The 20,649-nt window shown below is 44.8% G+C and overlaps 2 protein-coding genes across 9 annotated transcripts in view; both read left to right on the top strand.

The window, feature by feature from the left end:
• Positions 1–2,856, top strand: part of MTOR (mechanistic target of rapamycin kinase) — a 70,242-nt gene extending 67,386 nt beyond the window's left edge. For all 7 annotated transcript variants that reach the window (XM_068915763.1, XM_068915760.1, XM_068915765.1 and 4 more), the window contains 4 exons: positions 71–151; positions 438–518; positions 1,174–1,279; positions 1,851–2,856. In XM_068915763.1, coding sequence (XP_068771864.1) covers positions 71–151; positions 438–518; positions 1,174–1,279; positions 1,851–1,866 — 284 coding nt within the window. In that variant the 3' untranslated portion in view covers positions 1,867–2,856. The remainder of the gene's footprint in view (positions 1–70; positions 152–437; positions 519–1,173; positions 1,280–1,850) is intronic.
• Positions 2,857–3,302: 446 nt separating this feature from the next.
• On the top strand, positions 3,303–19,526 carry EXOSC10 (exosome component 10). Of its 2 annotated transcripts, none has more exons than XM_068915750.1 (25): positions 3,303–3,484; positions 3,864–4,000; positions 4,464–4,587; positions 5,083–5,187; positions 5,605–5,770; positions 6,576–6,687; positions 6,976–7,051; positions 7,208–7,318; positions 7,752–7,895; positions 8,213–8,403; positions 9,124–9,280; positions 9,896–10,044; positions 10,360–10,410; positions 11,172–11,283; positions 11,929–11,979; positions 12,537–12,615; positions 12,823–12,905; positions 13,196–13,291; positions 13,960–14,034; positions 14,530–14,617; positions 15,535–15,608; positions 16,209–16,377; positions 16,855–16,916; positions 18,664–18,740; positions 19,338–19,526. In XM_068915750.1, the coding sequence occupies exons 1-25, from the start codon at positions 3,326–3,328 to the stop codon at positions 19,366–19,368; spliced, it is 2,679 nt and encodes an 892-aa protein (XP_068771851.1). In that variant the 5' UTR covers positions 3,303–3,325; the 3' UTR covers positions 19,369–19,526. The 2 variants fall into 2 exon arrangements, with proteins under 2 accessions (XP_068771851.1, XP_068771850.1); XM_068915749.1 differs by having other exon boundaries at positions 12,784–12,905.
• Positions 19,527–20,649: the final 1,123 nt, after the last annotated feature.

Genomic DNA, 20,649 nt, shown 5'->3' with positions numbered 1-20,649 from the left:
TGTTAACAAAGGAATGGTAACTTTACCTGCCTTTCCGTTTCACCTTTATGTTTCTGTGTTTTTTCAATAGAAATGTTGGACAGCGTGGAACTGGGTGAGACAGCCCACAAGAAAACTGGGACCACAGTGCCTGAATCCATCCATTCCTTCAGTAAGTTTCTTTGAATCGTGTTGGTTTTACACTGATGCAGAAGTTATTTTTAGATAGAAAACTTCATCTTGATGTAGAAACAACTACCTGAAATCAGTTCCTTGTCAGCGTAAATAAGAAATATAGTACCTGTTCCTCCGCTCCAAAAAAAGGTGACAGAAAACATACTAGTATTTGGGACTGTTGGTTCATAGAATGGCAGTTGAGAAGGGCAGATGTAATAGCAGGAAAAACGTTGTTGTTGTTCAAATGAAGTCTTAATTCTTTTTTTATTTTGATCTTTTAGTAGGCGACGGTCTAGTGAAGCCAGAAGCTCTGAATAAGAAAGCAATTCAGATTATCAACAGAGTTCGAGATAAACTCACTGGTGAGCATATTTTTATGTAAAATTTGAGACGGTTCGCCACTAACTTTTAGCATTTGGATTGTGTATTAATCCTTTAATTAAAAATATTCTGAATAACTGGAGGAGGGCGTTTCCTACCTTTATCTAAAAGCCTCCTGTGCCTGTGCTGGAATTTGGGTACAAATGAGCCTGATCTATAAAATACGGAGCTGACTGCATTTAAACAGACTCGTGTTTTAAATGTCTTAGCTTGTTGACAGAGGTCAAATTTCTCCTTTGGCCAGGCTTTGTAGTTTGCAGTGTTCAGATGTGAAATCTTACACTCCTAAGGGTTCATAAGAAACTTTCCCCCACCTGCTCATATAATGTACTTGAAGCTATTAGGACCAGGACTCCAGTTACTGGAAAATTATCTGTTATTGGAGAACGCAAATATTTTCTTATCCACTGTTTGAAGGAGAAGTTAAAGGAAGAAGCCACGACAAGGGAAAAAGTATGAATTTCTGGACTCTAATCAGCTTTAGAAGTTCTCGATCTTTGAAAATTTTGCATCTTACACACACTATAAGGGGACGGTAGTAGAAGTCCAATCAGTCCTTAACTTGCCACCCAAAAGCAAGTTCTGTTGCTTGACCTGTAACTTCCTTTTCTGTTTTTATTTCCTTTAATCTTAAAGGTCGAGACTTCTCTCATGATGAAACTCTTGATGTACCCACACAAGTAGAATTGCTCATTAAGCAAGCTACTTCTCATGAGAATCTCTGCCAGTGCTACATTGGATGGTGAGTTTGTCATTGAGTTAACCTTGCAAAATTCTGGAATGAATGATCTGAGCAGGGAGCAGCTAAGGAAAATGTCACTTCTTGTGTACTGAGTTACATATATGAGCCTTACCCGATGTTGCATCTGCTCTGGTAGATTTTGCAGGCCTGTAGCAGGGCCCTCTGCTGTAAGCAAGTAAGTTGGTATAGGTGATGGGGGGGATTTTTGAACCTTTAAATGTGCGTCCAAACGTCAGCCCAAATGTTTTAAGTGTTTGCAATAAGGTGTTCTAGGTGCGTCTCCATCACTGATTTTGGTTACAGTGAAGAACCTCGTGTTCTAAAGTAAACATAGAAGTATGTGTCGTTTTGAGGCTTAGCTTGAGGGATGATGTTTAAGGAAACAGGTCTTTGTAGTGTTTTAAACATGAGTTGCGTTAACTGGAAAGAAGCATGGGAGTCACCAGTCAACTTTCCTCTGGTAAATATTTTAAAAGGTGCTTTGGCGGTATGGAATTTCAGTCCTTCTCAGCATTGTCTTTGTTAAACTATATGCGAGACAACACTACTACAATATCTTTGTTTTCTTTAGGTGTCCTTTCTGGTAGCAGAAGATTCCAAAGTATCCACAGCCTTTTATTCTGGAGGCTTTTGCACTCCAATCTTACTCTTCTACAAACACAAACAGAAAGTTGGACTGAAATACAGCCTTTGTCAAATATTTTGAACTGTAAATGAAAAGAGTTATTGTATATTAAAAGTTGGTTTAAGCCAATTTATAGCTGCTGTTTGAAAAACACAAGCTGTCTAAAACACAACACTTGTTTTGGGTTTCCAGGACAGTGAAGACTGATTGTACCACAGATGTCTATGGTTCCACTTGGTCTTTGGGGAACTGGTGATCCATTGAAAATAACTATATACGGGTTTTGACTGACTTTGCAATGTAACTAAATTGAGTCATTTGCGGATTAATTATTGCCCTGATCAATCCTGTTGGCGTGGCTGCAGAGAACTCAGTGCACTCGTGCAGCAGGGTTCGCTTAGGTTTGGAGTTGAGCTGGAAAACTGGGGCGAAAGCGAGGAGAAGGAGAGTTGCACCATCCTGTTACCTTGTTTTCCAATTTGATTCTTGCCCCCAAATTGAAAATTATTTATCGGCTTATTACATTAGCAGAGGAGTCATGTTTCAGACTAGATTGGGATATCGGAGCAAATCCAAGAGCTGAAGACCTCGAGCCAAGCGCAGTAAGGTGCCTGCCTCTATATGGACTGATCAGTGGCAAAGCGGATGCAGGGTATCACTGAAATACCACTTGGGAGCTTCCCACAGGGTCTGGATTAAAAAGCAGTATTGGGAAATAACTAGGGAAAAGTTAATAAGCAGCCTAAGAGGCAGAAGTGGGGAGGACTGGTAATAACTTGAAACAGAAAATAATGGTTATTAAACATGAGGGTGAGGATAAAGTTATGATTTATGAATAAAACATATTAAAAACAAAATGCACAAAATACAACAAAGAGTAGCCATGTTTAGATGCCATGTTGTATTTGAATATTTTTGTGCCAATAAATTACACCAAAATGTTAAAAATGTCGATGGTCGTCTTGTTTATTCCTAAGCACTTCTTAGGAAGAGACAGGGCTGCGTTCAACTTCGCAGCAGGCGTAAGCCTTTAGTCGAGGATTAAGGTATCTGAAAAGCTTTCCCGTTGCTAGAGCTGTTGATTGTCTTTTTCTGCACCAGTCCAGGTTGTTGGCTATCTTTCGGAGGCAGAGTTACCAGGAGTGAGTGAGATGCCCGCGCGGTAAGAAAGGAGCTTGCTCGGGCTCAGGGTCTCGTGGCCACGGGCGATAGCCGGGGCCGGGCCGCGCTGCCCGGCGGTTCCCACGGGCGGCGGTTCCCACGGGCGGCGGTTCCCACGGGCGGCGCTGGCCGCGCCCCTCCGCCAGAGGGCGGTGCGCTCTCTGCCTCTGCGCATGCGCCGCCACCGCCTCCCCCCCCCCGCCCTCTCGGCGCCGCGCTCTCGCGAGAGCGGCCGGGCGTCGCGTGGCTGCGGCAGCAACATGGCGGCCGCCGTCGAGGAGGGGAGCGGCAGCGCGGCGACGAGGAGCCCCGCGGCGGAGGAGAGGCGCGATGAGGCGGCGGGGCGGCCCGCGGAGCCGGCGGGGGGCAGCGCGGCCGCGGGGCTGCCCGGCTTCGGCGACGCCGACGCCTTCGTCAAGGTGCGCTGCGGGTGGGGGGGGGGAGGGAGCGGAGCGGGCGCCGCGCACTACCGCTCCCGGCGTGCCCTGCGCGCGGCAGCGGGAGGGAGCGGCGGCGGCGGCGGCCGGGGCATGCTGGGAGTTGTAGTTCCTTTGGGGCTGCCGGGCTCGGGCCCCCTGGCCCCGCGAAACCTGCATAGTTATAGTTTTCCATAGTGTACGTAGACTCAACGACTCTGAATTTACGCGTTTCAAAAAGCCTGGTGACGTTATACGTTAGAATTAACTGTTGGTGTTGAGGCAGGCTAGGCAGAGCGCACCTGCGTTAAACACTAGCCTGGGTAAAGGGAGAAGAAGTCTGGAGAAGAATACTAACGATGACCACATCTCTCTTGCCCAGTATGCGCTTGGCACAGTGGTAGCTGCTACTAAGGCGTCTAATGGGCTTCCTCAGCCTGGCGACGAGTACGACTTCTACCGAAGCTTCCCTGGATTCCGGGCGTACTGTGAAACGCAAGGCGACAGGCTCCTCCACTGGTAAGGGTGCACCAGCTTCTCTGTGCCGTTGCTGATAGCTTCTAGTCCACAGCGGAGACTAGCACCCTGTGTTGGAAACTGCAGAGTAGCTGTAGGTAAAGAGGTATTTTATTCCACGTACCTAGCTTTTAGCTGCTTTTCTAGCACTTCACAGTTTAAGCAGCGAGCTTAAAAAGGACGTTTCATAATGTTTTGGGTGAAGACCCGTGGAATAGAGGCGTATATAAAGGGTATATTTATTTCTCTGTTGAGAAAGTTATGAGATTTCTAAGGAATTCGTACTACAGTTAGTACTATACGGGGGCTTATTATATTTATTGCTCACACAATGTTATCTGTAGGTATTACGTTTGGTTTATTTTCAAAATTCTGCAACGTAGAAACTTTAAGAGAGTTGGATGGGAGTTTAGTGTTCATCGCGCCTGCCTTGAGATCACTAATCGCTGTGCTATTCTCTTGGGAGCATGAGCAAGGTGATGCAATACCATGGCTGCCGCAGCCACATCAAAGATCGCAAAAAAGTGACAGAGCTGGAAGATAAATTTGATATGCTGGTTGACTCTAACGACGTCATTCTTGAAAGAGTGGTAAGCAAATTATTCCTGCATGCTGCTGTTATCAGTTATTCAACTGCCGTGAGTTTTGTTCATTACAAGAATTTCAGTGACAATACCGCTACCGTTATGTTTAATGCTTTTTCAGTCTTTCCTTTATGTTTAAAAATGTTGCCACGTGCTAGACTAGTGTATCGTTTTGTGTTCAAAGCTGAGCAGTTAAGTCGTGAGCCCAAAGGAGAGGAAGGTAACATGTGACCTGTGAGGAAAGTAAATGCAGTTTGGATCGAGAATCTTATAACCTAAGAACAACTCTCTAAAGTTGTAGAGCTGCTTCTCTGAGGAAACTCTTCCTAACCCCTGTCATTCCCATACCGTCCTCACGCTTGGCTGTCTCACGTTGTACAGAAGTGAGAGGGAAATGGTGGTGGAGGCCTCTGTGTGTTTTTCTTTATTCAGTCTGACTAGAACGGCTGAGTACAGTGACTTAACAGATGCTTGGTTTTCAACTCCTTTTCTGGAATTTAGGGTATTTTATTGGATGAAGCAGCAGGAGTGAACAAAAACCAGCAGCCTGTCCTCCCTGCTGGGTTGCAGCTCCCACAGACAATCATTTCCAGCTGGAACCGCAAGGTGAGGCCTCTGTGCTCAGTTTGCTGTGTTATCTTGAACGTTTTTCCCAGCACTGACGCTACGGTGTTTCCTGTGGAGTTCAGTAGTCAAGCGTTCCCTCAGATTTTGTAGCTGTGTGAACTCCTTTTTTTTCCTCTTTATTCAAATTTAATTCTAGATTCTGTGTGCTTTGACTTGTCATTTCACTTTCATGCACACAACAGCCATCCGCTTACTCTTTTGTATGAGTTCAGGAGCCTGAACTTGAGCACTGCCGTTCTCGAGTACTGGACTCTTACTGCAAAAGAATGGCTCATTTTTAAGTTTGACGTATAATTTTATTGCTCTGAGTATTGAGTCGGTCTGAGTAAAGGAGACTCTGAACAGCTGTAAGTGATACGAATTTTACTTGTGTATTTTTGTTTTGCTTTTTAACAGGGAGGAGAATCCCACAAGAGAACAAAATCTGAAACCTTCCGATTGCTTCATGCTAAGAACATCTCTCGACCGCAGCTTAAGTTTCGGGAAAAGATCGACAATTCCAACACACCCTTTGTACCTAAACTTTTTATCAAGCCAAACGCTCTGAAACCTTTGCCAGAAGGTAAGAGATTTATTTTTTTTTACTGGGTGAATTATTGAGAACGTTTGACATAAATCTGTCCTCACAATCCGGAATAGAAATCACGGGATGTAAGAACAAGCAGCAGCAGCAGAAGACTGACCGTTTAGGTGTAGTAAGCTGTGTGACTCTAGTAATAGTTTAAGTACATGTGGTGTAAGGGTTGGTCAGCATACAGTATCTTCTCGCTGATATGCAGGAAGTAGTCTGTTCCGAACAGGTATTCTGCTACTCTTCTCTGCCACCATTGGACATCCATCACCAGAGTCCCTCTGACACTAGCAGTAGTGCTGACTAGTCTATAAGTCCGGCTGGCTTTACAGATGGGCTGTAATTTTTCTAATGAGCATGTGTGTACGGGGGCAGGCAAATGGTTAGACCTAGCTTGGCTTTGGCTGCTTTATCAAAGCTACCAGCAAGACATTCCCGTCTTGGCAGCTTGTCTTTCTGCCACTGGTGATTCATTTTTAGTCTGCACTGGTGCAGTGGTATTTTAGATACCGGGGAATGATAGATTTCTCTGAAACCAGAGCAGTCTCCTTCCAAGCTTTTGCGCAAAATCACCTTGCATCTTGATTAACAACATACTGATAATACTTAGAATCAAGTTGTCACGTGAGTCAGAAATCTGGCTGACAGCAGAAGGGCCGCAGGTCTGACTTGTTAAGATTTTTTGATACTTAAATGATTGTAATAGGTTCCTGTGGTGGGTGGAGGGGAGAGAATAATGGGCTGAGAACTCGTTATGTGTGGGACCCAGTCCAGTTGTTCCATATTGGTCATTCAGCCCTCACAAAAAGCGGACGGGACCGAAAGGAGCGCCCTGAAGACTTGGATGTACCAGCTGCTTTGGCAGACTTCATCCACCAGCAGAGGACACAGCAAACTGAACAGGACATGTAAGAAATTAAGCTGACAGCCAGGTGCTTGGAGTGCCCTTGGTGAACATGCACTTGTGTGGTCCCTTTGCGCTGATGGCGTTCATGTGTAGCAGCTCTGCATGTGTTTGTGTCTGTACACTGCGTTATGTGTGACTTTAGGCATCTGTAGTTGTTTTAAACCCACGCTTAACCGGAGGCAAAATTTCTAGTCAGTATGGAAACTGCCATAGCTCTCAAAGTCTGTGGGCTCTGGCTGTGTGTAGTTGACTGAAACTTAGTGTGTGCCTGTTTTCCTAATTTCTGCAGGTTTGCTCACCCTTACCAGTATGAACTGGAGCATTTTTCTCCACCGGATGGAGTTCTCAAGAAACCAGATCTCCAGGTTGGTGCCCACACTAATTTAATAGCAGATGCAGTAAGTTTACAGCAGGCCCTACTTGACAAGTTTCAGAGTTAGGGTGTGCGTGAGGGGAGGGGATTGACTTAGGGCATGAGTTTTGGGGAAGGCAGTACCGATACTAATAATTTGCTTTGCCAGATGTACAGGCCCATCAAAGAAACGCCCTGCCATTTTGTCAGCACACTGGATGAGCTGGTAGAACTGAATGAAAAGCTTATGAACTGTAAAGAATTTGCCCTGGACTTAGAGGTAATCCATTTACCTTTTCTGTTTAGAAGTTACGTATGTGTTGTTAGCATCTAGGAGACTATTGTATTCTTCTACTGTTTCGTACTCTTTTCTCGTTCTCCTCCTTTTTCCAACATACTTTCTTACATGGATTTAAATCATGACACTGACCTACCGGATGTTACCTAGAAGGCTGAATCAAACTATGGGTAATATTGTAAGTTTTCCTATTGTATGAACTACTACACAATTCACACTGAATTTATTCTTTTTTAAATCCCTCTCCTGATGCTTTCTGTCACGTTAGTGACTGCACAAGAAAACTTGCTCACCTGGTTGTCTTTTGCTTCAAGAAGCCCTCTCTTACTTTTTTTCCTTCATCTAGGTGCTCTTTGTTTTATAAAATTACTTCTGTAATGGATCCTGGATAACATCTCTTTTCTGCCTTTTTCAGCACCATTCCTACAGGAGCTTCCTGGGCTTGACATGTCTCATGCAGATTTCCACCCGAACAGAAGACTTCATTATTGATACACTGGAGTTGCGCAGTGACATGCACCTTCTCAATGAGACCTTCACAGACCCTGGAATTGTGAAGGTCAGCTGCCAAATTGACCATAATTCCCACATTTTTTTAGTTTAAGCTTTATTGTTGTCTAAAGCATACTCGTGTGATCTGTTTTGGTCTCTTGGCCCGCTTTCGTTAGAGTTCGTTCATGTGCCTCTTTCATTAATGCGTATGGGGAGTTACTTCCCAAGTGCAATCATTTGGTAGTTCTGTATATAACAATGAGGACTAGAGAGGAAAGAAATCCGTTTCTAGAAACAGATTGAAGCCACAGTGCTGCAGGCCTGGAGTTAAAAATGTTCTCTGCGTCACTGATGCTCTCTGATATATTTGTGTTGCTTTGCAAGGTCCTTCATGGTGCTGATTCAGATGTGGAATGGCTGCAAAAAGACTTTGGTCTGTACTTGGTGAACATGTTTGATACTCACCAAGCTGCTCGTCTCCTCAACCTTGGCAAGCACTCTTTGGACCACTTGCTAAAGCTATATTGCAATGTGGATGCTGACAAGCAGTACCAGCTGGCTGACTGGCGGATACGGTAAAAACTGACTCCTTAAATGGTCTGGAGCCTTTTGGTAGCATTTAGCCTTGTTTGTACGGTTAGAGCAAGAGTATCTTTCTGGTTGCAAGCCCCGTAGTTACAGGTTGGTCTTGAAGTGAATGAGCGCAGCATTTACTTGTCTCTGCGTTTATTACTGTTATGCTTCCCCGTGTTTCTTTAGGAACTGACTTTTCTTGGGAAGAGCAGGGGGTGTAGATCAGTGCAAAGCTCCTGGCAGCTCACTTAACCAGTAGGAACAGTGTTTAATCACTGCAGTATTATGGAGAAAGTCAGTATTTGGCTATGACGGCGTCGCCACGAAACCATTTGGTCACTTACACTAGATAGAGTAGTATGCTGATTAGAACAATGAGCTTGGGTCTGAGGATGGACGCTGCAGACGGCAGAAATCTCAGGTGCAGTTTATGTGGGCTCTCTATAGGAGGAGGAGCTGTGACAATAGCATAGGAGGCGCTTCCACCATCTGATTATTAGCGACACAGCAATCCTGCTGTCTCACATGCGTACGGGATGTCATCCGAATAGAGGGTGTCGCTGCTGTTGCCAAACAAAATCCTTCTAGAAGGAAACAAACATTTTTGGATTAGTTCTTAGTGGGGTTTAGATGCCGTTTGCCCTAATGTGTCCTGCAGAAGGAAAATGCTGGTATGGCAGGGCAGCTGAAACGTATTGCTGTAATTGTGGTGGTTCTTCTAGCCCTTTGCCAGAAGAAATGATTCAGTATGCCCGCGATGACACTCACTACTTGCTCTACGTCTACGATAAAGTGAGGGAGGCACTGTGGGAGAGAGGGAACGAACAACCCACTCAACTGCAGATTGTGTGGCAACGCAGCAGGGACATCTGTCTGAAGGTAAAGCTTCATCTGGTTGGATTATCTGGATCAGAGTATGGGCTCGCTGGGACAGAAAGTCTTTTGACATTTCATGTGTGTTGCATAAGCACACTTTTTTCTATTTGTGTGTCTGAAAACGGTTTTACAAACTCATTTGAGTGCAGTCACTTTTTTCACTAGCTGAAATCCTTGGGTTCAGATGCCCTCTTGCTGTTTTTTGAATGCTGTTGCTCCTTGGCCTGTTGACGCTTTCAGGTGTACGTTTCTGCGGACAGATGTTACATTTCCAGTTCTACTGGACATTCAAAGCTTCACTGCAGTTGCATCATGAGACAAATACATTGTGCCCTGTGGAAAATCATGCGGGTGCCGTCTAATGCAGTAAAGCTGAAAGATACTGTGCGTCTCAGACTGCTCCTGAAGTTGCTGTGGGGTTTTTTCCCCTCCACACGGACGAGATGCACGTTTTTCAGGGGAGAGCCCTACCAACAGTGTAGGGTGAAAGCTCCAAGACGTAGTACGCTAGAGTTTGTTCACTGCCCTTATGTCTGTGTGAGATGCTGCCTGTTTCAATGAAGCAAGGCAACCCAGAAAGCACGACACGGATACTAATCTGCCTTTTTTCCTGTCCAGAAATACATCAAGCCCCTCTTCTCAGACGAGTCCTACCTTGAGCTGTACAGAAGGCAGAAAAAACACCTCAACACACAGCAGCTAGCAGCATTTAGGTTGCTGTTTGCATGGAGGGACAAGATGGCGCGTCAAGAGGATGAGAGCACAGGGTAGGTGGCGTTTGTTACAGACAGTGGCTTAATACTTAAATAAGCCTCTTGAACTGTTGTCCTCCCCTGGGGAGGAACCACTCTGTAACCTGGAATATGTACTGTTCTACCTCAGGCTGCTTTTTGCGCTTTTGAACAGAAGTCCCGTATGTTAGCAGCACATTCTTACGGGTTTCTAGATCAGCCCTGCTTAATTTCTTCTTAACTGATTTCGTCACTTCAGACTTTTTAACCGGGGCAAACTAGTATGCTTTAAAGGTATTTTTAAAAGTTTTTGACGATCTGTTACGTTTTCACAACCTCTTTGTGTTGTAGATATGTGCTACCAAATCACATGCTGCTGAAGATAGCAGAGGAGTTGCCCAAGTAAGTTTGTTCACCCTTGAGTAGTCGCATGTGATTTTTTAATGTCCAACAAAGAGTTTCCTAGTATATCCTCACTTCTGCATTTGGTACGTTCCTTCCAGCTGTCAGTCGAGCTTTTCTCTAGAGTTCTTCAGTTTGCAAGAGAAATAAATTGCACTGTTCCTTCAGAAGCCTCTCAACTTCTTCTGGGATACATATCTCTGTGATTTTATTCCCCTGATAAAACGCATGCCTTTGCACTGCTCTGTCACACATGCCCCCTGAGATTCCTACAGCACTACAAAGCCAGAGTGGGCTGATTCCCCTCTAAACATTGATTTGTTTGTTCAGTTCTTAAAGTGAGTTGAGTAGGAGCAGATTGCTTTCAGCAAACAACTTTGTACGTTTTCTCAAACACTTTGCACTCATCATCTAACAGCTATACCTAAGAATAGTAAAAATGCATCCTTAAATGTAAGTCCGCTGCTGGGCTCTGCTTCTGCAGGTGAGTAGCGAAGAAGGAATGAAATGAAGACGGGACAGACAGACCGCAGAAAAGATGAGTGAGAGGACAGCTGAGTTAATGGTTTCTCCTTATCTGTACCAACTCAACAGAGAAGAATTTTTCATCACGGAGAATAAACAGTGTCGGACTGATCTGTCTGTCCTTATTTTGTCACAGTTAGGCCTGTGGTTATGACTGGCTGCACGTCCTTTGAATGCAAATGCTTAACACATCGTCCGTAAAAATAGCACAGTGAATTTTTCTCATCTCTTTTTAGAGAACCCCAGGGCATCGTTGCTTGCTGTAATCCAGTCCCACCGCTAGTTCGCCAGCAGATTAATGAATTGCATCTTCTCATTCAGCAGGCCCGAGAGATGCCCCTTCTCAAGGTAGGAGTGGCTCTCAGCACACAAGAGACTTATCACTTGCTTTCCATAAGCCAGGTACTGGAGCCACATGGTGACCTGTGATGATGCTGAAGTTTGCTGTTTGAACGCTGTGAATATACAGTGTTCTGTAGGGGAGTAGAAAGACGCGTAGCAACTTCTTCTTGCCTGTTGTTTGATGTCTGCTGGCTTACGTGCAGCGTAGTTCCCTGGAGAACTAAAGCAGTGAAAGAGCAGGCTCCGTTTGCCCGGGGTGCAGTTGTCTGTACAGAGGCATATCCTTATGTTATATATCATGTGTGAGGAAGGACTGGACCCTGTGGAATTTGTTGGCTCTGTGACTGGGTTCATAAACCTTTTTCAACTATAGTGAAGCAAAAAACCTCCCTTTAAGAAATTCATTAGATGAACTGTCATCAGCGTGTTTATATTGATATAGTTCTTTTCCTTTGGTGAAACAAAACCATTTCTGAGCGTGAACTTGTCTTTACCATGTGAACCGTTTAAATACATCCGTATGCAGACAGTGCAGCGGAAGAAAGAGAGAACACTGCTACCTTGTGGAAAATGATAAAGAACACCTAGAAGAACTAGGGCAGGTGCTTCAACGATTTTCTTTAACTGACTTATTTTCCTCTCCCATTCTAGTCTGAGATTGCTTTGGCAGTCAAGAAGAGAGCACCTCTGTCCACCTCTGAGGTACTGTACACCTAATGTTTTTTGCCTAATACGTTAAGCCTTAAGCTCGGAAACAATTGTAGAAAAATTCTAGCTTCTGTAAATTGTTTGTTCTCTTCCATTTTACAGGTCTCTCCCCTTTAGCTTAATGTTCTGTGCTAGAGGACTGGTAACGTTACTAGCTGTAAATTGGTATTTTACAAGCCACCAAGGTGTAATAGCACTTGAGGCTTCTTCAGCAAACGCTGTAGCTGCTAGACGGTTTCATATGTGTTAGCCTGTATCGATTGATCTATAAGAAGAGAAGTTTCAGATGAGTTTCTATGGCCATCTCATTTATTTCCCTTGTGCTTATGAAGTAAAGCATCTCCAGTAGCCAGTGGATGTTTGCACAGATACCCTTTTGATGCCAGACGCAGTGTGCTCTGGCAGTCGAGCTATATAAGAATATTTAGTCTCTGAATTTTATACTTTCACTTACATTTTTATTAATGATTCTTTGCAGCAGGTTCAGCAAGTCACCTACAGATTCATAGGACAGCATACTAATGGTATTTGTAACTTGGATCTCTCTGCAGAGGCTGGAGAATACCTTTTTTGGACCTCATGACAGTTCCCGCATTCCTGCAGATGATTTTCAGAACAACTCTGCCTTGGGTAATTTGGACTTAACTTCAAAACTCTGCTAGCAATGACATAATGTGGCTTTGACGTGTGGAAATAAGCAGTGCTAATGAAACTTTCCGTAAAATCTCATTACACAAAAGAGCAGTACACTGAACAAATATTTAATTAAAAATTAATCTTATTTTCCTTTTCATGCAGAACCTGCACCAATGTTGCAACGTGGTTGTCTCTTTTCAGACAGCGAGGGGACAATACATATTCAAGGTGTTCAGCCAGAGTCAACATGCCTCGTTGCTACTACCACTGTCAGCATATTCAGTGTAAGCAGTGTGTCTGTTTTAGAAAACATATTTTATTAATCTCATAGAACAGTGTAATAGTGCCTCACAGAAGTAGTAAGGTGGGAACATGCATGGAAAATGTACTGGCTTTCTATCAAGCATATGGCATAACCCAGAGGACTAGTTTAGGAGGCTGGCAAGTTAATTAAGCCTCTCTACAGCATCACTGCCATCACTGGGGTTTCAGATAAAGGGAGAAATGACATGCAAGTAATGGGAGTAGTCAAAACCAAAAATGATTAATGTTTTTTTCCCTGTATTTTTTTTAGGAATGTGATGAGGATAAAGGGAATGAGAAAGCTTTAACCACTGCTCAGCAGAAAGCTCAGCGCATAATGGAGTCCTTTGAAAATCCATTTAGAATGGTAAAAGCTCTCTGTACATACTTGCAGTGGCACTGGTCAACCACCCAGTGCAGAGAATGCTCTAAGCTGTTTTTCCAGGCCTGGCTGAAAGATCTTGATATAGCATCAGCTGCTGCTCTTACTGGAGTCAAGAGATTATCCTCCTCGCAAAGCACACACATGTGGGCTTATTTCCAAAATGTCTTGAACAACCTCTTAGATATATGTGTTTCTGTGTAGTAAATGGACATCTCTCTTACTTATTTTTTTTTAATCAAGTTTGATTTTTTTTTTAATTCATATCACATTTTCATCTCTGCTGTATGGCTAAAACTAGTGAGCTCATTTTACTCTTCTAATAAATCAGAAGAACAAGAGAGTACTTTATTACAGATTTGGAGTGGAAGACTTAGGAAGTAATACCAAAACAGCTGCTTTTCTGGTGTGGTTTGTGTGTGGTGGTGTGTGTTTGTTTGTTTGTTTGTTTTGGTTTAACATCTCTGTTGGCCTTAGGCTGGGTGTAATTACCTTTTGGAAAAACAAAAAATCTTTCTGTAGAATGTTTCTTAAGCATGAGGTTTTTGATTTGGCACGTTTTAAGTAGCATTTTAGCTGTGAGCTACTATGCACTAATGTTACAGGCTGTATTTAAAGCAGGTTGTTTTTTTTTTTTCTCTCTCTCTCTCCAGTACTTACCTTCAGAACAGAATCCTGCCTATGTCTCACAATCTGCAAAGTTTGACCCATCATCCAAAATTTATGAAGTAAGACTCATGCTAAGTTTCCTGCCAAGTGCTATGAAAGAAACAAACAAGTAGATTATTTTCCCGTGGGAACCTCAGGAACATAAGGGATTCCCCCCCAGCCCCCATGAATTCTTATTTCTCCTTGGAAAAAGAAGATAAGTTTTGAGAAACCTAACATGTTTCTGAATCTGTACTTCATCGTTTACACAGCATTCATGTCCTTCTAAGATCCAGTGAGGGGAGACATTCTGTTGTCTGTTCCCTGTATGTCAAAGCTACAAACCACAACTGAAGTCTATATCTGCCTTGGTTCCCACTGGGCTTGTTTGTGGCTCCGAATTTTTAAAGCACGTGATTTTGTTTTACCTGGTGCAGCAGATCTTAATCTCTTTTACAGTCCAGTTTCATTTTTTGTACTCTTAATGAAGGCTAGCATGCGGTAGCAAGTTTATAAGCTCTCTTTTGCCGCAAAACTTCAAAGTAAGCGATCGCAGGTAATTTTTCTCATTGCAGATCAGCAATCGATGGAAGTTGATGAGTCAGGCACAAGTACAGAAGGAGTCCAAGGATGAGATCAAAAAGAAAGCAGCCCAGCAGTCAGGTACAGCCAGTCTTCCCCTCCTCACCGCATTTAGTTTTGTTCTGAGTTGTGGACTTTGTAAAGCCCTTGAACCTTCTCTCCTTTCAACATATGCACTTGCAGTATCCTCATGGTAGTCTCTTTAGCCAAGACTCGTGCTAAGCAAAATTGTTTCTGGAGGCAGTTTAATTCTTTTCTAGCTCATTTGTGTGACCAGCATTGAATGATATGAGGTGCAAAGTATTTATCTTTCGTGTCAGAGTTTCCATGGCAGGCCTAGGTCCTTTCCTGCAGAAAGGAGGAGTGCAGGACTGCTGTAAATGCGTGTGACAGTCCTTGCAGCTCAGAGCGCTAATATTGGCCTTACCGCAGCTCACGGTTACGTTCTGACCAGACGGTCCCCCTGGGGTTGGCAGACCAGCACGGTCCTTTTTATATTTCCAACTGACTGACATCTACTGCTGTTGAAACTCAGGGATTAATAAAGGAGCAGAACCAGCTACCCTGTAGGCTGATGGCGCGTATTGTGACACGCACCTCTGCCAGTGCATCTCTGTCACTTGCTCAGCTGTTGCATGTTGCTGATGAGACCAGTCGGCTTAATTTCGGGTATTCCAGACTGTCTTTTTCTAACTCCCTCACCGAGGTAGAAGTGACTAATGAACTCGGAAGGCTTGAGTGTTGGGATGTTTCATGTAAATCTCGAAGGCCCCAAGAAATGGTCATGTTGGCGAGCTTGCTTTTCTCAATCCAGTTAAGTTGTTTCCCAGTCATAAGATCACCCTAGATAATTAATTTGTTGATGGATGAGATTATTTGACAGAGGTTGTACTGTGTTCAGTCTGTGAGACTTGCAGCAAGCTGATTTGCGTATTTTTTTCTAAGCTTGTGGCTAATGTGCTCTTGCTTTTTACAGTAATGCTTGTTTGTTTCCCTAGCTGCTCGTGACCAGGCACAGAAAGTGTATAAAGAGGCAACAGAAAACATCGTGTCTGTTCGTCAGCAAGCTGCGGTATGTCATAGAATTCCCTGCTTCCTGCTAGCCTTTGCCTCTTTTGACCTCTTGGTGACGTAGTTCACCGTGAAACCCTGAGCCCCAGTAACACTGAAATACTGCCCAAGTTGAGGGCAGCTGATTTCAGGTGACCTGAACGACAGATCTGCTCATAGGAATCCTTCTGTGGTTCTGGCCCTACGTGTAAGAACAGGCCCCTAGTGATAGTGACATTCAAATCCACTGTGCAAATCTTCACGTCCCTCCATATCTTTGGAAGGGAACGTTTTCCCCTGCTACTGTACTTCTTTCTTCCTCCCTTTCCTAGGTTCCCCCCAAATCTGCCTGTGGGTCTACAGCAGGTCTCAGCCTCTCGTATCTTGTGAAATGTCAGCTTTGCTTTTTATCTGAGAAGTCACTGCTATGAGAAAAAGGCAATGAAAGCCCAAAGAAAACAAACCTGTCTCCCTGCGCTAGTGTTGCTACAGGCAATGGCTGTCCCTGGGGCCCATGTTAGCCAGGCAGTTCATTTGCATGCTGGTTCCATGCGTACACAGAGATGTTTCATTCCCCTCTCCTGAACCTGCCCTGTTTCCATTCTGCGGGTTGCTTTCACAGCAGGAACAAGCTAATAAGAAGAGGGAGAGAATCATGAGCGAAACAGGAACAGAGTTGCCAAAACAAGAGAAGAAACGGCCAAAAGCCTCCCAGCAACCAGAGGAGCTGGAAGCACCAAAGCAGTTCACCCCCTTTGATTACAGCAAGTCCAACTTCAAAGTGTTTGCGGGTAAGGTCTGGATCTCCTGCTAGAGTGCTGAAGGCTGTGGAAAGGCTGCGCCCTGAGAAGGCTGTGTGTGAATGTAGATGCCAGTGCAGTGCAAACTGTTATAATGCGCTTAACCCACTGCCGGGGGAAGATTAAAAGAAATTAACCTGGTGAGAGGACAGTTTATCTTCCCTTTTCTGAGTTGGAAACAAAATCCTGAAACAGCCTGGAGGGGGTTACTTTGTAGATATATTGTCTGGTTGTTTTCTCTGCAGAAGGGTCGTTTATTTACCTGGACACAAGGAGTTAGGAAGCAAAGGAGATTTGACTCCTGTGTAATGAGCATCTATTCAAAAGCTTTTTCTGCCCTTCAGACACCGTTCTTGTTTTCAGCATGGGAGGCTGCCGTGAAACCTCCCTGATCATCAGAGGAGCACCACTCAACGTACTGTTCTTTCTGGGGATTGTCAGTGACAGCTTCTCTCTTCTCTCCTTTAGGAAGCAGCAAATCGAAGCAGTCGCCCCAGTTTGACCCTGCCAGGCAGGCCTACACAGGCAAGGTAAGGATGCATCATGAAACAAGAAACAGAAACGTGGGTGATAGCGTGCACACGCCTGGGAACTCGCTGAGGAAGACAGAGCACTTTCTGGATCTGCAGAGTGTGTTCTAGCAGCCATTTGGTACTGAGGTGCAACTTCCCAGTCACAAGCCCATAGCTTGCGTTACAGCCTCCAGCTATTTGGGACAAGCTTTCTTGGGTCTCCTTGGACTCTCCGTTTCCCACCTGTGTACATGTAGTTTGCACCTCTACCCCCATCATACGTAATGGGTGCAGCACTTACAGCACAGCACAGCAGCACAAATTGCCAGTACCAAGTTCAAAGCTCCTTTTGGAGTCTCAAAGTCACTCCGGTTATTCCAGGCCTCACAGCAGATCCAGATGTTTCCCACGTTTGCCACCAATTACTGTCACGAGCAAAACAGTCTTGACTTGGGGAATTTTTTACCTAATTTTTTGCTAATTGACACATCACTGATTTGGTATTGAGAAAAAAGAAAATATGAACAAACACACACACACTTAGGGAGGCGCCTTTCCTCCCTCTTTCCTGGCCTCAACTTAAGCTGATAACCTATCCTCCCGCTTCCTGGTCTCAGCGTCTCTTGTTTTTGCCACAGGTTACGCGCAGTCCGTCCCAATTCCTTCAGGGAGGTGATGGGTGATCAGGAGGTTGGGCTGGTTTCTGTCTGTCGCTCCTCTGTGCTTCCCGGTGCTGATCCAGCTTGGGTTACCTGGGGGCCACAATCCCTCAGGGCTGTCCCTGGCCTGGCATGGGTCGCCGGCGGGCTGCAGTGCGCTTCCACAAGTGCATCTCTGACCGCACTGTCCTCAGATGTCTCTCACTCCACGTATCTTCTCCAGCATCTCCCCGTGTGTCTCCTTACCTGTGTCCTCATGTTTCCTCCCCTCACAGCTGCCTCTCTCAAATCTGAACTAGAGCACCACGTGCTCCTGTGCCAGGCTGATGTTTCTGGCGTGCAGTGGGATCTTGCACCTCCTTCAGAGCTGGCTGGAAATGGCTTTCCCTGGCACGGGGCAGTTTGTGGCCTTCCCCCCCCCGGCAGGTCATCCCTGCAGCCCCCGGGTACCTAAACCCGTCGTGCGCTCACGCGGGAGCTATTTGGGCACTCCTGCGTGGCACAACTGGGCATTCAGGCAGGAGCTAACGGGTGCTTGTGCCTGAACTGATTGGGTGCTCAGGCATAAATTAAGTTCTCGTGCTGGTTTCTTGCATTAATTACAGCCTCTTTCTTGTGCATGCTGCCTTCCTGCTTATTTAACTGAACGGCAAACAGTACCAGGGAACCTCGGCGATGCTCACTAAAAAGGATATTTTAGAAGCTGAACAAGTTTATGCCTGATACTGTGGGAAGCGCAGCTTTCTGCGCGTTGCCTTCACTGTGTCAGTGGAAACTCGTTTCAGAAGAGAAAAGCAACCTAATGGTGAATTTGGGGGAGCAAGGTTTTGAACCTGTACTGATCCCTCTGTCTAAACGGCTGAGACTTGTTGTCAGTGGCATATCGTGGCTCATATATTGTAAGTTAGCCCAGTAGAACAGAATTTCTCCTTGAGGTGCATTCAATGCAAGGGCACACGAAGAACATCCTCGGAACATAAAGCTCACCATATAAACGAGCAGCGCTCCTTAAAGTAGGAGGGATCCGACGGGACGCACGTCACGTGGAATATATTGTATTTGGCAGCAACCTCACTGTTGTGATTTTTTTTTTTTCTTTCATGCAGAAATTTGCTGGAGCTAACAAACTTCAACAATCGGCTGGAAACCGAAGCATGTCCTACCTGGCGGGGAAAGCTGATAGGTGTGTTGTCAGCCTCCTCTCGGCACTGCGATGGAGCGTTTTCACTCACGTGCCCTGGAGCCATGGGCAGTGTGCTGCAATTGTACTTTACTGCTGCGGGAGCTTAAGCGCACGTTTAACGTGAAGAGGTTGCATAACGCTCCACAGCCAGATGTCAGCTTACAGGAACCAAAAAAAAAACAAAACAAAAAAGCTTAGTCAGGATTAATATAATCAAAGGCAATTCTTGGTGGAAAGCTTGAAATCCGAGGTAAAAGCTTGGATTCCGAGATGTGGGAGTCACTTTCTTTGGCCACAAAGATAGGTAGAGGTGGGGAGAACATGGCGTAGCTTGGGAGGAAGACGGTTTTGGCAAAAAGAACATTTGCATTCTGAATATACTCAGTTTGCAGCTTTCTAGGCGTGATTCTTGTGAATTATTTAGTCATAAAAGAGCAACATTACTTAAGGGCTGCGTTGGTGGGAGGGAGGTTCTGCATCGTGACTCTCTGCATCGTGACTCTTTCTTAATGGAATCATTGTAACCTATCACAGGTTTTTAATGTCGAGTGAATTTGGAGTGAGAGTTAAAAGTCTTTCTGTAACTGTCTTTTGCAGGGGCTCCAGGCACCACTGGCCAAAGAGATAGTCCTTGTTATGAGACCTGTGGGAGTTGCTGCTGAGCAAGACAGTAGTCAGAACTATTGTCACCATGGGAAGGCAAATATCAGTCATTGCGCAGTTTTTGTACAGAAATCTTTTTAAACCCATTAAAATGCTTCTTTTCCAAAAGGAAAAACACCTTAATTGGTTTGGCTTTTATTTTGTTCACAGTGCTTTTTCTAATTGTACTTACAATGCTGCATTTTTTTCTAATTTTGAAAGTTCACCCCGTGTCCTCAGATCCAGTTAGGTTAAACTTACTGCCTGGAGCTGCATAAAGTTTGGAACCAGCATATCAGCAGTGTATGGGAGAAACCTCTTGGCATCTCTAAAGCCAGTCCAAAAAAAACGGAGAGATTCTGTAGATGCGACTCAAACCACAGCACTCCAGAAGAGGAAATAAGGCCAAGCTATGTCTTTTATACTACACCTTGTTTACAAATTGAACCACGCAGCTCCTCTTTTACAAGACAAGGTAATGCAGAAAATGAGTTTTCGAGGCAGTATTTGTGTATTTTTAAGGAAAGATTTTATTTTAAGAAAAAAAAGTTCAGGTTCTTTTTGAATCGGAGACCAGTAGTTACTGTTTTACCATAATGATAGAGAGTGAAAGCAATGCGATAAGGTAGAAGGTAAAAACACAGCACAGTGCTGAGCTGGGGAAAGCTACTGAGGTCCTGTGCTGCCAACCCAAGTGCAGCTGTTACTGACGTTTCACGGTTTTAAATATCCAGCGCAAGCTATCCTGCAGTCTTGGTAGACGGAGGGCTAGCCCAAAACGAGATTCAAGGATCTCGACACCCGCTCTGGATGCTGACAGCTGAAGGCTGGTAATGCTCCTGTGGAAGAGGTAACCAACGTTACCTCTCTGCAGCTGGGAATCCCAAAGGTGAGAGCGGCTGTGACTTGGCTGAAGCCACGTTAAATCAGTGGCAGCGCTGTGAGCTGGATTCCTGGTCGCTGTTGGGACCGCTCGATCTAGCTCCCTTTCCCTGTCTTTGCTCTGCGGTTTGCGTTTCTGCATAAAGCTTTTCCGGCTCACGCTCGCTTGTTTTGGCAATGAGAGAATTGACTTTTCTGACTATCAGCCTGGGTGCAAGGGCTAAGCGGGTAGTGGCAAGAACACCCCTCTGCATTCCCTACGGTGATGCCTTTATTTTACAAAGATTGAGAGATTTTTCTTTTTTCAATCTTTTTCCCGTATTTCAAGGGAGTAGGCAGTGGAAGGGACGGAGGAGGGTTTTTTTGTGTTTTTTTTTTTTTGTCC

This window comes from Struthio camelus, chromosome 21 (genome assembly GCF_040807025.1).
Source record: "Struthio camelus isolate bStrCam1 chromosome 21, bStrCam1.hap1, whole genome shotgun sequence".
Classification (NCBI taxonomy): domain Eukaryota; kingdom Metazoa; phylum Chordata; class Aves; order Struthioniformes; family Struthionidae; genus Struthio; species Struthio camelus.
This window is presented reverse-complemented; position numbering and strand designations above follow the sequence as displayed.